This window comes from Rhopalosiphum padi, chromosome 1 (assembly GCF_020882245.1).
Source record: "Rhopalosiphum padi isolate XX-2018 chromosome 1, ASM2088224v1, whole genome shotgun sequence".
In the NCBI taxonomy this organism is placed as follows: Eukaryota; Metazoa; Arthropoda; class Insecta; order Hemiptera; family Aphididae; genus Rhopalosiphum; species Rhopalosiphum padi.
The window spans coordinates 24243817-24259438 of record NC_083597.1 but is presented as its reverse complement, the minus strand read 5'-3'; the positions used below and the strand labels follow the sequence as shown (position 1 = coordinate 24259438).

The following is a 15622-nucleotide window of genomic DNA, read 5'->3' as shown; positions in this document are numbered from 1 at the left end:
TATATTTACGGTATAAATATAAGGATACTTTTTATCGTTATCTAATCAAACTAGTCGAAAAAAGTGTTATGTAATAGAAAAACATTAATCTATAGGTAGGTAACTAAATACTAACTAGTATACTAATAACTATACCTACGTAATGCGTATAGACACTCGATTAACCTACTCGATAAGACCATGACGCGTGGTATCAATATTATTTTTACATACCTACCTACCTATTTGTAGATTAGTTAAAAACGAAATCTTAAACTTATGTTTTAATACTTAGTAGACAATTATTAACATTAAAAGGGTTCTCTTTGTTAACAGAATACGCAATGTTGCATGCTTGCATATCATCAAACTGAAATATTAAAAACGTTGTTGTAAACATAATTAAATACACGCTAGATATATATTGTATTAATTGTATAAAAATCTCGCACGTCTGAATAAGTTATGCTGATATTTTCTTTGAAGTCGTGTATTCAGATAGGTGTACGTCGTATTACACGTATTATATGAATACTGCAGAAAAAAATAAAATATAATATATATTATATATCAGTTGGTAAACAATCAAAGTCGATAATTTTATTGTTAATAATCCGAGTATGCATATTATGTTATTATTACTTATTATATTTTATTATAGTTAGGAATCCACGAGGTTTTTCGAGTCACTCGTAATCTATTACCACGCGCAAAACAGTGGAAAAAAATAACTAAAGAATATTATTGAATACAATAACAATATGCCATTGAACGACTAATGTCACAGTAAATGCAGTGTCATAATAATTTTATAATATCTTCGATAAATACGCAATGCGCTTATTTACTAAATAAATATCTTTCTGGGTCCAGTTGACGAGAAATTAAAACGGCACAAACCCGATGTATGTGTACGCAATGCAGCAGCAGAATACAATCACGAGTTTCCCTTGAGGCATTATTTACCTACATTGAGAATAGAAATATGACAAGTTGGCGGGTTAAAAATAAATATATTAATACATTATTTAAATCGAGTTTGTGAAGTGGTACTTACATTAGAAAATATAATATCATGTTACTGGGAATCCTTTTGCTCAGTTTGCTCGTGTAAAACTCCATTCGATGTGCAGGGTTGCCAGGGTGGCAATGAGCACGACGCGTGTCGTTGCCTATAATAACTAAATATTTCATCAAATCATGTAATAATAATAGAAGTAAATATATAAATAATAAGCAGAGTATTCAATGAGTGGCCGTGAGGGTTAAGTATTATACCTCTATATCTTTGAAATTTGTTCGATCATCTGTTATGACTGATTTACACAATCACTACTGGAGAAATAAGTATACATGCGCACGTCTTATGACTTATAAAGTAATATAGTAAAAATCATTATATACTTATTCTTATGACGAATATATATAGACTTCAGGTATATAAAAACGTATAAACAATTAATATAGGTATTAGGTATAGACAAACTGTAAGTAGTCGGTAGTATACTTGGATATATAATTTGTGCATCTTTTTTAGGATATCCTCTCAAAAAAAAAAATTGTGGATACGCTACTGAATTTATAATATAAATATTTTATAACGCAGAATTTGAATAAAAAATATCAAAATATTCTGGTCAGTACTTATCTCTCCACGTGCTACCCGCTGGGTGTCTGAGCTTGCAAGGATTAATTGTTGTAGCTAGTACTTAGTAACTAAAATATACCTGTGATTCAATTGATTATTATGGACTTTTTTATGCTGCGAATAAAATCTATTATTATTATAAATTTATAAATTAAAATTTTATTAAATTAAGAATATTACCTACGTACAATCGTTTTAGAATTATAATAAGTCATGTGTTCCTTTTAATGTTAGTTTGTTAGACGTAAAAGACGACGACGACCGATTTATGACGCAATATTATAATAATGTGTTTGTATAGTGTATGTGGTTAAATGCCGTACCGGAATTAAATAAAAAACGACCGATGTTGTTTCCAAAAAAAAAAAAAATTTCCCAACCGAACGTGTCGGAACGCGTTTCAATTCAATGTCACGTGTGTATGTATACATTATATATAGCGTGTAAGAGTAAGCAATAATAGTAGTAACCGGTGATGATGATGAATAATGATAAAAAAATATAACAACAACAACGATAGAGACAATAATAGACACGACGCGCGCGAGTAGTATTATAGTATTAATATTATATTATTGCTATTGTTAATATATTCGACTGACTGTAAATAATACTGTATAGGTATAATAGGCGTGTTGGTTGCATCGACCGTACGAGCCGTGTGCGCGACGCCACCGGTACAGTACGCATAGGACTGAACGCCGATAAATAACAATATCGTCGAGTGCGACAACGTGCCGGTACGCGGACGCGATTAGATCTGTTGGGCGCGCGCGGTCGTCTTATCTCGCGGCCACTATTATTGTGTCTGCGCGCGTGTGTGTGTGTGTGTGTGTGTGTGTGTGCGAGTGTGTGCCTGCCGAGATATACCCACACTCGGACGATCAGACCCACACACGCACGTAGGTATACGCAGTGTCTGTTCGGCGGCGCGCGTACAACGTCTCTCGTGTGGTTGCACAGCGGGCTAGCTGAAGCCAACGGGTTCGTGGTCGCGGTGGGTGCCGGGCCGTGTCCGAGGAATACACGACGACGACGAAAACGAACGATACAACACAGATAGAACATATTATTCACGTGCAGACGTATAGTGACGGTGTGCACGATGGCGGCGGCGGCGATGGATAAGGACGAAAACGCTTCGTCAGCGGTGCTGGCGAAAATATTGGCCATGGCGTTCCTGGGCGTGTCTTCGTTCGTGGCCGGCAGCACGCCGGTGTGCGTGTTCGAGCGGCTGGGAATTCGGCGGCGGGCGCGCGGCGCCGCCAACACCGCGCTCCGGTTGATACTCAACTTTGGCGGCGGCGTGCTGCTGTGCACCACTTTCTTGCACCTGTTGCCCGAGGTCCGGGAGGGCGTCGAGCAGCTGATCGCCGACGAGACGCTCGACTCGAAATCGCCCGTGTCCGGCCTGCTCGCCGAGCTCATCATGTGCACGGGTTTCTTCTTCATGTACTCGATCGAGGAACTGGTGCACGGGTTCACGGGGCGGCGACTGTCATGCGCACCACAGCGGCCACAGCACCGCGGACCAGGGTCACGCCGATGACGCCGGGGTGCCGCAACAGCGCCGCGGCGACGCGGCGACCACCGCCGGCCAACCGAACGCCGTCGGGTACGACAAGATGGACGCGGCCGGACGGGTGGCCAACTACAACTCGTGCATGTCTTCCGTAGAGCTGGCGGCGGCCGTCAAGAAGTCGGCGCCGAAACCGGTGCCGGCCGCCGCGTCCGCGTCCGAGTCGGTCGTCCGCGGCTTTTTTGGTCGTAGGCGCGCTCAGCATACACGAACTGTTCGAGGGCCTGGCCGTCGGTCTGGAGAAAAATTCCACGCAGGTCAGTCGCTCGACTTACATTTCACGATGTTTTTTTTACAATCGATTTTACATCGATATAACCGATGCACGCACTGCGCATGCTGTATATTATTATTATCTTAATATAGTTATTATATTATTATTACGTTTGATTGGGACTCTGTTGGTTAGGTGTACGTCCACTCATTCTATGGCAGTATCATATAGTACCTGTCTCTGTGAATTCCATCCGATTTATGTGTATTGCACGCCTATATCATCGCATGTATCACAGCCACAAACTATAATAGGTATAATACGCTTTACCGTATATCCGGCATTCCGACGACGTCGTCAGACGCAGTCTTGAGCGTAAGATAGTTTTTAAAAGTGTTGAAGTACTGCAGCTAAAAATACGTATGGTAATACTCCGTAAAAGAAATACATTAGATTTTTAAATTCTTTTTTTTTTTTTGCTTTAAATTTGTTTAATATTGTATATTTGTATACCACATCATCATTTCGCGTTAACTTTTCCCATCTGTTCTCCTCGTTTGAATGTTCAGTAGAGTATGAATCACTGCTACACAATCCGCACAGATGAAAAATATTTTAATCGTGAGAGAAAAATGAGCATTTAGGGTTAAAGGTATTTCCAATTTTGTTATAAAATCGGTGGACAGTTTAAATATCTATTATATTATAATACACATGTATTTTGAATTAAATTGATGATTTACTTAAATTTTAAACTATTTATAGGCTAAAAGAATAAATAAAGTTTCTACCCAATTTGCATTGTTTTAAATAGATTATATTTTTATTTTATGTTTTAATGCACATACATGGATATATCCATTTATAATTTTTTTATTTTACGTGATCATTGATTTACTGATTTAATACTTTGAAAAAGTATTTAAAATACCATTTACTATCAAAGTACTTTATAAGACTGCTAGTACTATAGTAGATATAATGAACTCGTTCGGTGAGGTGACCCGTTATCATTACATAAAATCGTGTGTTAAATTATTTTATTTTCACGGTCATATCAAAATCTGACTATTTTTCTTATACAATTCTATTACTTGAATTATATGACGTACTTATGTCTAAGTATTGATAGTTCTCAGTTGGTCAGTTTTCAATTCAATACGAATCAAATATATTTTCAAAACATATTCCGAGAATAAAAACAATATAATTTTAATGCAGTTGTTAAAGGTATAGATATATAATCGGTAAAAATTAATTTTTTAATAAAATAAATGCTTTCTAAAATATAACTGGTTTAATGCTTCTTTATAAAATATAATTTATAGGTAGGTACCTCACAATTGTCTATCAAATATGTAAAATGTAAATATAGCTAGTTATATATTGTACAAAACACAAAACGCACTTTATCTACACAGACATTAATCTACTGTTGGTTATAAAAAACAACAGTAGGTACGCTATACGGAATAAACATAATTATCAGAATTTAAAAAATATCGTTATAATCTAAATAATTTTTTTTAAGTAGGTAACTCGTAGCACTTACAAAATATATGCCTATTCAAAATTTAATTAAGTTTCGGATAAAATATTTAGATTATAATATTGTAGCTGTATAGGAATAAAATAGGAACAATAATTATTTAAACATCTTACCTAAGCCATAGACGATTTATACGCATTTACGATTTACAGTATGTTAAAAAAAATATTAAAAAAATAGAGGTTAAAGTTTATTTAACGTATTCTATAATACTTCTACAATCAATAAATTTGTTTTAGTAGGATTAAAATGAGGTCGAATCAAGAAATTATAATAATGGAAATACAGTTTCTAAGAACAACTGTCAGCTGGTTTAATAAAAAGTGGCAAAGTTTGTCTAAAAACAAATGTATCATTATTCATTATTAGTTAATATTTATAGTATATATTTGCAACGATATTTATTGTTAAATGCTTTAATAATTTAATACTTATTCAATGTTTAGTTTATAACAAAATGAAACATACAGCGTTTTGACCTTTTTTTACTTCCTAAAAGTGTTTTTGAAAATTAAAACACCGTTTTATACTACATGTTCTTAATTTTAATTTGGAATATCACTATAAATACTCATCACAATATACCTAACCTACCTATTATTAATTAAACTTTAAATCTCCTAATAGTCCCGTTACACTATTTATTACAATTTAAAATATAGTTAATGGAAATTTTCTTTATCCACCGTTCGTCGATAGAATAAAGTTATAAACGCATCGTACCCGGCCGCAACCACGTATGTGGTATGTGTGAAGTAACCACATTTAACGAACTGAGGTTGCATTGATAAAACACTTAGTCTTCAATTTTTAGATCTATGATTGGAAATTCTACAAAACTGCTTATGTCATATCTTTAGATTTATATGACTACCGTTTATTAAGACATGTTGTTTCCAATCTTGTTAATGCTATTCTATGCTAAGTACCTAGAAATAAATTGTGATTATATGTATTTAAAATATCTTTATAAGAACCTTTGTGGGATCTTGTATTACATTTTTCGACGTTTTAGTAGAGTAAAAATTATTCATTGATTTTTTTTTTTTTAAATGAAACTAAAAAATATTAATAATGTAAATTGTCTATAAATAACTTAGAAAGAGTTGGAAATGAAAATTTCAAGTTACTACAGTTATTCGTTATTTAAATTACAACAAAATAACAACAATTATTTGAGGAGAAATAGTTGTTTTACGACTAAACATGCAATTTTGTAAGAATTTGAACTTTAAAGTTTTAAACTTACTTAAAAACGTATTAGCTCAGATACAAAAATAGAATTTCTTATGAATTTTTTACTACAGAATACTCGTAGTTTGAAAATTTTCGAGATTTTACGAATTTCGTTGAAATTATATATTGTGATTAGTCATTTTCGTTTTTAATTTATAAATGAATAACTTATAACAAATCTTATAATAAATTTTCAAACATTTTTACACAACAAAGAATTTTTTAAAACACTAAAAAAAATAGTTGAAAATTTCATATGCCAAAAAATAGCTAAAAATATTTTAAAAATTTGTTATATATTATGTATAGAAAATGATCAATATAAACATTTTTTGGTGAAAAACATCTACTATTATACCTACAGTTTTAAGTAATGCCAAAAAAACAAAATCGATTTTATCAAAAACTAGATTTGAGTAAAAATTCCTGTTTGTCCTTAGTTTTTTTTTTAATTTTTTTAAGTACAATCTTCATCCAATTTTATATCCAAAACCACTCTCGACGTTAAATATCAAAACTGTTTTTTAACTACTTATCGCTGTATAATAGTTACTATATACTAACACAAAAAAATAACACATCATTGTAAAATCAATATATCCATCGCCCCGCTCAGAAGCTTAAATACAAATTTAAGCATTTTATAAAGAATATTTTAACTACTAATTAATAATTTTAATATAATAATATAATATAATATTAGGTGGTAAATATACTATTTATTTTTTTTATGTATGTAGGTATAAAAGCCAAATTTAAACATAACGCTTGAGTTTTTGGAATATAGACAATTATAGGTATTCAAACGTTAACTAGCATTATATATTTTAATATTTATATTATAGTCTTTATACCTACTAGTCTAGTCAATATTCAATAATATAACAATTAAAATGTGTACTGTTTAATTAGTTTATTATAGGTATTTAAACTTAAAAATGTGCGATTATATTATTTAAAACATGTTGAAACTTGAATAAAAAGTGAAATATGTGTATTAAACCCTCTTATAAAATATTATTGTTTCTAGATAAAAATAAATAAATGCTCAGCTTAAATGATTATTTTTATAAGTGCTTTATTATAAAACAATGCTTTTTAATGCAATCGTCTATAAGCTAATAAATAATAACCTAAAAAATATATATGCTGCAAGCATGCTCTTGCTTTGTTTAATGACGTCTGGGCCTGACTCTCGATATTTCAAGAGGCCTCTTAGATAATATATGCCTATGATTCATGAAATAAACTTCACAATGATGTTAATGAATTTATTGCTAATCAACTATCATTCTCAATATTCATTATCGATGTATCTTGAAAATTGTTTTTGTAATTTTTAATTTCAAATCGGACTTTATTTTCAAAACAGTCCAAACTTAATTAGAGTTTATTACAGTCGGAACCTCAATCTCATTTGAGAGTTTTAAAAAATATGATAAAAATTATCTAGTAATGTTTGATGTAAGTTAACTTTTATATTTCATTAAATTATTAAAATTTCACAAATGTTTATATATATATTATATAAATACAATATACAATGATGATAATTTAATAAATACATATTTTATAAAATATTAATTATCAATGCGCAATGACACAAAAATGATGTGATATTGAAATCAGCTAGCATTATAATATATTTATAAGATATACCCAAGTTGTTTTCAGTGTTGAAAGCGGTAAGCATCACATCACCACTTATATTATATGATCAATTTTTTAACCTTAATTGCAAAAAAGTATTATCTATTAAAAATGCTGTCCAAAATGTACCTGAAAAATCCTATTTTATCCATTTATTTTAGCTATAAATAGAATTTATAGATATATATTATTGATTTGCTCCTGTTTTGGGATAACACTTAAATTATATTATCATATGAAGTATAGGCTATAAAATTGTGAATGGTTAAGTAGGTAGTTGACAATTTTAATGAGTGGTTTGAGCTATGCAATTTTGTTATTAGCGGTAGGTATATAAAGAGTACGATAACGAGTAAATACTTAAAAGTACAACTACGATATTCTTATGAAGCAAAAAACAAATGATTATTATCATTTATCACTAAAACATAATGAACAGTGATTGTGCACAAGTACAACATATCTTTTGCATAAATATTAAATACAGCAGCTCAAAATAATACTGACTCGTGTTAATGGTGTTATTGAAGGTTAGTTACGCAAAATTATTATTTTTGTGTTGGCCTTTAATCATATATTTGCATCAAAACTATTAGATAGTATAAAATTATTTTTTTTATGCAGAGAAAACCCCAAAGATTTCATTTTGACTGAGGCTAAGTCATAATAATATCATATGATATAGTATAATTTATATTACCTATTATAGTTTATTAATTTATTTATACTTCATAGTATATAGATAAATACATACCCCTAACTACACACTTGTACGTGTCTATAAAAGACAAAGGTATAAAATATGTTTTTTCTTAGTAATTTTGTTTTTAACAATATACATTTTTTAGAATTATGGGCTTGGAGGGAGGACGCGACCACTAAGCGCCCCCTGGAGCTGCCCTTGGTTCTGTATGAGTGTAACTTTAAGTACCTCACATCTTTTCAAAAATAAATACAAATTAAATATCATAAAATGACCCTTTATTTTAACAATAAATCATGTTTTTGCAGTGGGCTTCTTTTTAACGCATTGTCATGATGTCATAATATGTCATATATTAATGTAATAAAATTTATTTATTGTACATAACATAGTGTAGACTATGGAGTAGTACAGAATGACGTAGTGAAAATTTAAAAAAAAATTAGTTAATTATTTATAAAAAATATTTACTAACTGCTAACAAATAAATATTTCAAATCATTTAATGTCCCTATCTTAAAATTAATATTTACATATACAGACTACATTATACACTATACATCTATTAAAAGTCTTATTTAAAAATGTTAACTTGTAATAGTTATAAAATATTGTTATTTTAATATACTTAGAATATAAATAATATAATTCAAAACATTAGGTTTCAAATAAGTTATTTTACTCAAATTATCATGTCAACCAAAAACTTAAAATATCTTATAAAATTACGAACTTAAAAATATAAATATTCATTCACAATTTAAATTGTGCAGTTATCCGATAATGTCATGGTAAACTACCCATATCTTATCTAAACAAATAATTGTATTTAAATATTAAATGTATTTGGTACATATAACTGATATATTCAAAATATTTTAAAAATTATATTATAAATATAAATAATGTATCATAAATGTTTTATAATTTCAAATATCTACAATCATTCGTTTTTTAATTATAATCAAATACAAAATCTATTTTGTCAAATACTAGTTTTGTGTAAAAATTTAATTTTTCATTAATTTTTTGCTTTGTTTTTCCTGATTATTTTTAAGTGTTAGAAATATTTTACTCTTTATCTTAAACTAAATCCAATTTACTACCAGAAACTACCTTCTAGGGTTACAATTTAAGCATTTTTATTACCCAAAAGGTGATGACAGACACAAAAAAACGCATTATTGTAAAATCAATATAGGTAGATTCATCTTTGACCGTACTACCGTAAACATGTTCAGTTATTTACTTTCTTTTTGACATTTTGTTTTAATTTTTCAATATAAAACTCGTTGTATATTTTTCTACTTTTATCAATGGCGTTATTTAAAAATTTTGTTTTAATAATGAATAGAAATCTTGTTTATTTTTCTATTTTATTTCTTAATTTCTCTTTAAGTAGTTGCAATGCTCAACAGCAGTATCAATAGCCAATAGGTAACGAGAAATCGCAACTATAAATTATATATATATATATATATAATATTAGATTAGATATATAGAAAAATATTAGTTAAATAAAATATTAAAATTAACAAATTTTACTCATTTAGGCTTTAAGGAACAACGTTTATATCCTTTCTATAATATTTTATAGCTTATTTAATATATTTTACAGTTTATAAATAATTTTTTTACAAAGTTGGTGTTACGTAAGATTAAGCAATGAATAATTACAAAAATTTAACTTAAAGAAAACTTAAAAAAAACTGCAACAATATTATTCATTTACTTTTTACTCAAATGTTATGTAGTATATACATTTTAAACAGAAATTAACAATAACTTTAATTTTCGTTTTATAGGTTTGGTCACTTACTGTGGCCGTTGCATGCCATAAGCTGGTCATCGCTTTTTACGTTGGATTACAGATGCTTTCAGACAGGACGAAGCCATTGCTAGCGCATTGTTCAATATTGCTTTTTGCTGTCACATCTCCGATAGGTATTGGCGTAGGCACTTTAGTCAGCAATCTCGAAGAAACAAACAGTGTGGTCCTATTTTCAGTCGTTCTACAAGGATTAGCTACCGGCACGTTGATGTATGTGGTGTTTTTTGAAGTGCTCAAACCGTCACCTGGAAATTTACAAATTAAACAAAGAATATTACGACTAATATTTATTGCTATTGGTTTTGTGTCAATGCTTTCCATCCAATTGCTTATATCCGAATCCGAATAATATTTCTCAACTAATTTACATGGACCTAAACGGATAAATGTATCTATTTGTGTTAGATAAGTATATATGACTATATTATGTCAATTTGTTCATTTATCTACCTACCTATACAATTATCAATTGGACGTAAGATACTAAGATATTATGTATTATTATATATCATAATACTTTACTATTTATGATAATAATATATTAATATATTATATACATCATGAAGGGAAGTAAAATGTGAAAATACCTAGAGGCTTAGAGTTAAAAATAAGTATAATGAAATAATAACTAATAAGTCGTATTATTAAAATTTACAGAATATAAAATTAATCTATAAAACATGATCAATTACAATTTTAAAAGATTACTTAACTAGAAAAGAATTGAATCTTGATTAATTATGTATTTAATATTCAAATGATAAATACAAAAAAATCATATTGCGTTAAAACAATTATTATTTATCAATTGGATATCCACTTTATCAAATTGATTCACGTTTATATTAATAATATGTTATTCGAATTTAATTCTTTGGAAGTTGTTCATACTGGTAGTTTTTAATTTATTGGCCTCTTAGTATCAGTCAACGTATACCTATAAGTAATTAGTCATAAACTCTCTCCTCGGGGAGTATTGTTTTATCTCTAATAAGTGACTATGTATATAGAAGATGTATTGTACATGCAATTCAATTAATAAAGACATATCAAATTTAAAAATTATTAAAATTAGAGGAACGAACAAATTTAGAATAAAAAATTAATATATTATCAAAAATATCTGCAATAACATGACATATTATTTATAATAAATAAATGTATTTTCTTTTGTTTAATTGCCATAAATTAGAAGTAGTTGTATACTAGTCTATACGCTATATCTGCAGTACCTATATAGACTATAGGTAGTCAATGAGTAATGTGTTTTTAAATTAAGCAATATAAAGTTAAGTGTTATATTCATGTAATATTCAATTGTATTATCTATCTAATGACAACCATATATTTTAATTTAGATTATATTCACCTATTTTTATCATTTTTATCAATTGCCTACTTGATATTTATAAAAACATTTGCAAACAAAAAAAATTCTGTACTGTAAGTTTAATTATAGTCACACATTTTAATTATTAAGCAAATCAATAGGTACGGGGTAGGTACCTACGTATATAAAACTTTAATGTATTGTAATAATGATTTTATAGTTTATGTATTATTCTATTACAAATTCACCGAGTAAATACTTAATGATATTGATATTAACTAGGTGGGGAGAGTGAGAACGAACTAGGTCACAGATGTGGCGGGTGGGGAGTGTGTTTTGTTGATAGAAATGGTTTAGTTGGGACTGTATACTATAGTGTATATATAAAACTATAATACTTTAACCTAAAAATACAAAAACAATACAATACTTCACTAAATAATATATAATTATTATTTATAGTTAGTATATTTATAGTTTTAGTAGATTATATAATATTGTATAGTAGTAATAATTTCTAATTAAGTGTGTAAAAATTAATATTTGTGTTTTTATTTTAAATAAAAATTTGTTGATTTTTGATTTTGAAAATTGATTTTAATAGTGTACGCCAGAACTGTAAAATACTAATAAACCTATAGACTATAATAATATAGGTACTATTAGTCTTACAATTTATTGAACCCTTTACTATTCTAATATTATTTTACCATACAAATATTAGTTAATACTTATTAAATGATTTTTTTTTTTGTTATTATTTTATTAATTGTGTCAATATATTATACCTAATATTTTTATAATATTTGATTAAATGATAAAAGAGAAGTGAACAAGCTTGTTTATTCACCGTATTTAATAGTACAATATTAAGGATTTTTTTTTGGAAAGGAGGATATGTCTCTCTTGCCATCCAAGTTGCTTCAAATTATTTTGATAATATTATAAACAGAAAATATGTTGCCATAAGTTAATTTTCTTTCGCTAGAACAAAATATAATACATATAACCATTGAGAAAGAATGTATTTTATATAATTTTAATTTATACTTTATGTTATTACAATTAACAAATACATATTAAAATATTTACTTATTTATTTAATTACTATATTATTTAATTTATCTATATTAAATAGTCATAGTCGTAATCATTAATATCTCATAACTAAATATCTATCTTCCTATTTTTTAGATTTAAAATTCTGCAAAATATGAAATTTATTGTTTTCTGTTATTATGTTTATAGTCATGAGTACCTACGTATACGATGTCCTCTTTCATTGTTATTATTTAATATAATATTTATTATTCATCGTAAAAACATTTGAAGGCCAACTACTTCACTTATGCACGTGTATTTTCTGCATTATAAAAATACCTATCTAGAAAATCTGTTCTAGAAAAACAAAAAAATCATAAAAAGTGGGCAAAGTGGATTTATCCCATAACTCCACCCCTATCCATAAATATGCCATTGCTTTATAGTATAGACAATATAGCAAATATACTTGGTTTATACATACTAACTAATAAGAAAGAACTATACAATATATTATTATCATTATTAAAAATATATAAATTAATATTAATAAACTAATATGACTATACGTCTATACAGTATAAAATATACCAGTTCCTATTTTTGTGTGCAATAGCAAATAACAAATAGACGAAAAAAAGTTTATGTTTACTAGTTAAAACCCTTAAAAGATGTTTGCTAAAAAAATGGCAAAGTGTATAGTAGCAAAATTTAGAAAAAATAGGGACCAACTGGAATATACTTTGTATTATAGTATTATATACTAATTATAGTCAGTTATACATATTTACGTACATGATGGCTGTAAATATATGATTAATTACAAAATGGAAAATTAACTATGAAAATAGTATCAACTAATTTACTGAAGTCATAAAAACTAATATATATTACAATTTACATCTACACAGCACACCACATTGTCATTATAAACAAACTATTAATAGATTTCATACATTAATATGAACGCTTTTTTGTTTTATTTACTAATTATTAATTTCAGATGCTAATAAAAATATTTATGGAATTGAACTAAACTTTTTGATAATTCTTGTAAAAACATAAACATGTACCATAAAAATTGCTATCAGAAACTGTACCCTTAAAGTTCAAATTAAGGTATTTTTACTACTCCAATAGTTGATGACAGAAATAAAAATAAAAATGATGATCACATTATAAAATAAATCCATTCATCGCATATCAGTGAAATTCCCCCCTACCCCACATTGGCCGATCGAACCCGGACCAGCGCCAATATTTTGCAAATAGTTTACAATAATTTGCAAACTTTAACTTAAGCCGTGGGAATTATTTCAACATTGGGGGGGGCTTCACTCACATATTCATCACTCCGTTAGAATCTAAAATGTATTAAGCAGTGATTTTACAAGATACAATAGATGTACAATATATTGTTATTTGTTATACAAGTATTTATAGTACTTGTGAGTTGTAGTATAAAATTGTATAAATAATACAATAGAGACGGCTCATTTTACATTGTTGTTGTATCTAAAGATTTCTTAAAATTCAGTATGAGTAAGGTTCATACCTTGTTGCATTAATAATATTCGAAATAAACATGCGAATATTCAATCAAAATATTACTGACAAATGCTCTAAGATAAACAGATAATTTACTACTATTATTTAATAATTATGAACAAAAATAAAATAGATTCATTTATTTATTAATAGTCATTAACTCTATCTCTTATTGAGGCCGTGATTATAATTTATAAACACTGAACTTCTATATAGATTTTTTCCCTATACCTGTACATCAAGGCCGTAACTGGGGAGAGTATAGTTTATTGACTATAAATTTTCAGTATTTATATTTTAAAAAAATGTTGGACCCCCTCGAAATTTTTTTTCAGTTACAGCCGCTGTACATATAACATAACAAATTTGCGTTCAGTATAACACATTATGTGTTGTTAACTTTACTATTAAAGTGAATTTACCTATTTACGTATAAAAATAAAAATAAATGTTTTTATATTTTAATTTTAAAGCTAGATAATAATATGACTGATATTAAAATTTTCAATTTTGTAATATCATTTATCTTAATTAAAAATTAAAATATCAACGCTACGATACTGATAATAGTCATAATTTTCTAACCTTTAATTTCGGTAATAGGTAAATTCTATATTAGGTACTGCGATTGAGATGCCCAATAATCCATAGGGCGCGACCCGCGGGCCACAAATGGGCTGTGGACCATGTAATATTAACATTACTAATATAAATATTTAAAATAATATTATTATATATTTTAATTATATACCTAATAATATTATATAAATTGTATACAATATACATATTATATACGTATATACGCGTGTAAAGATGTGGTATTAATAATTGGTGGTCCCAGGTCCGTACAACAAATAAGGTTGAAACCACTGCTCTATATTACATTGAAACTAACAACACATAATGTATTCTACTAGACGCAAATTTACCATGTTGTATCTATGTTTGTAAACGTAGACGACATATGTAGACAGCCAGACAGGTAGTAATATAGCGTCCTCTTAAAGCTCAATGAATTACATACCTATATTGTATAAACTATAAAACATGATTTTTTGATACTGTAGATTATATAATTCTACACATACAAATTACCAAAAAATGTGCTTATTCATTTTGTAAAATCAAAAATAATTATTAACCCAAAAATTAATCCTGAAAAAATTCTGAGAAAAAGTCTGTTAAAATCGGTATATCATACCAAACATATGACCCTGAAAAGGTTTGAAACTTATTGCACTAAAAAGTAAGAAATACCTATGCATAATACATACGAATATTTTATTGTTTTTAAATTTTATTTTTACATTATTA

At 28.1% G+C, this 15622-nt stretch overlaps 1 protein-coding gene across 1 annotated transcript; it reads left to right on the top strand.

Annotated features, from left to right (window-relative positions):
- Positions 1-2248: 2248 nt before the first annotated feature.
- LOC132916965 (zinc transporter ZIP1-like) lies at positions 2249-10822 on the top strand. Its single transcript, XM_060977443.1, is given in 4 exon segments — positions 2249-3113; positions 3115-3384; positions 3386-3463; positions 10364-10822. Coding segments are annotated over 4 exon segments (1104 nt in total). The 5' UTR covers positions 2249-2732; the 3' UTR covers positions 10739-10822.
- The last annotated feature ends 4800 nt before the right edge of the window (positions 10823-15622 follow it).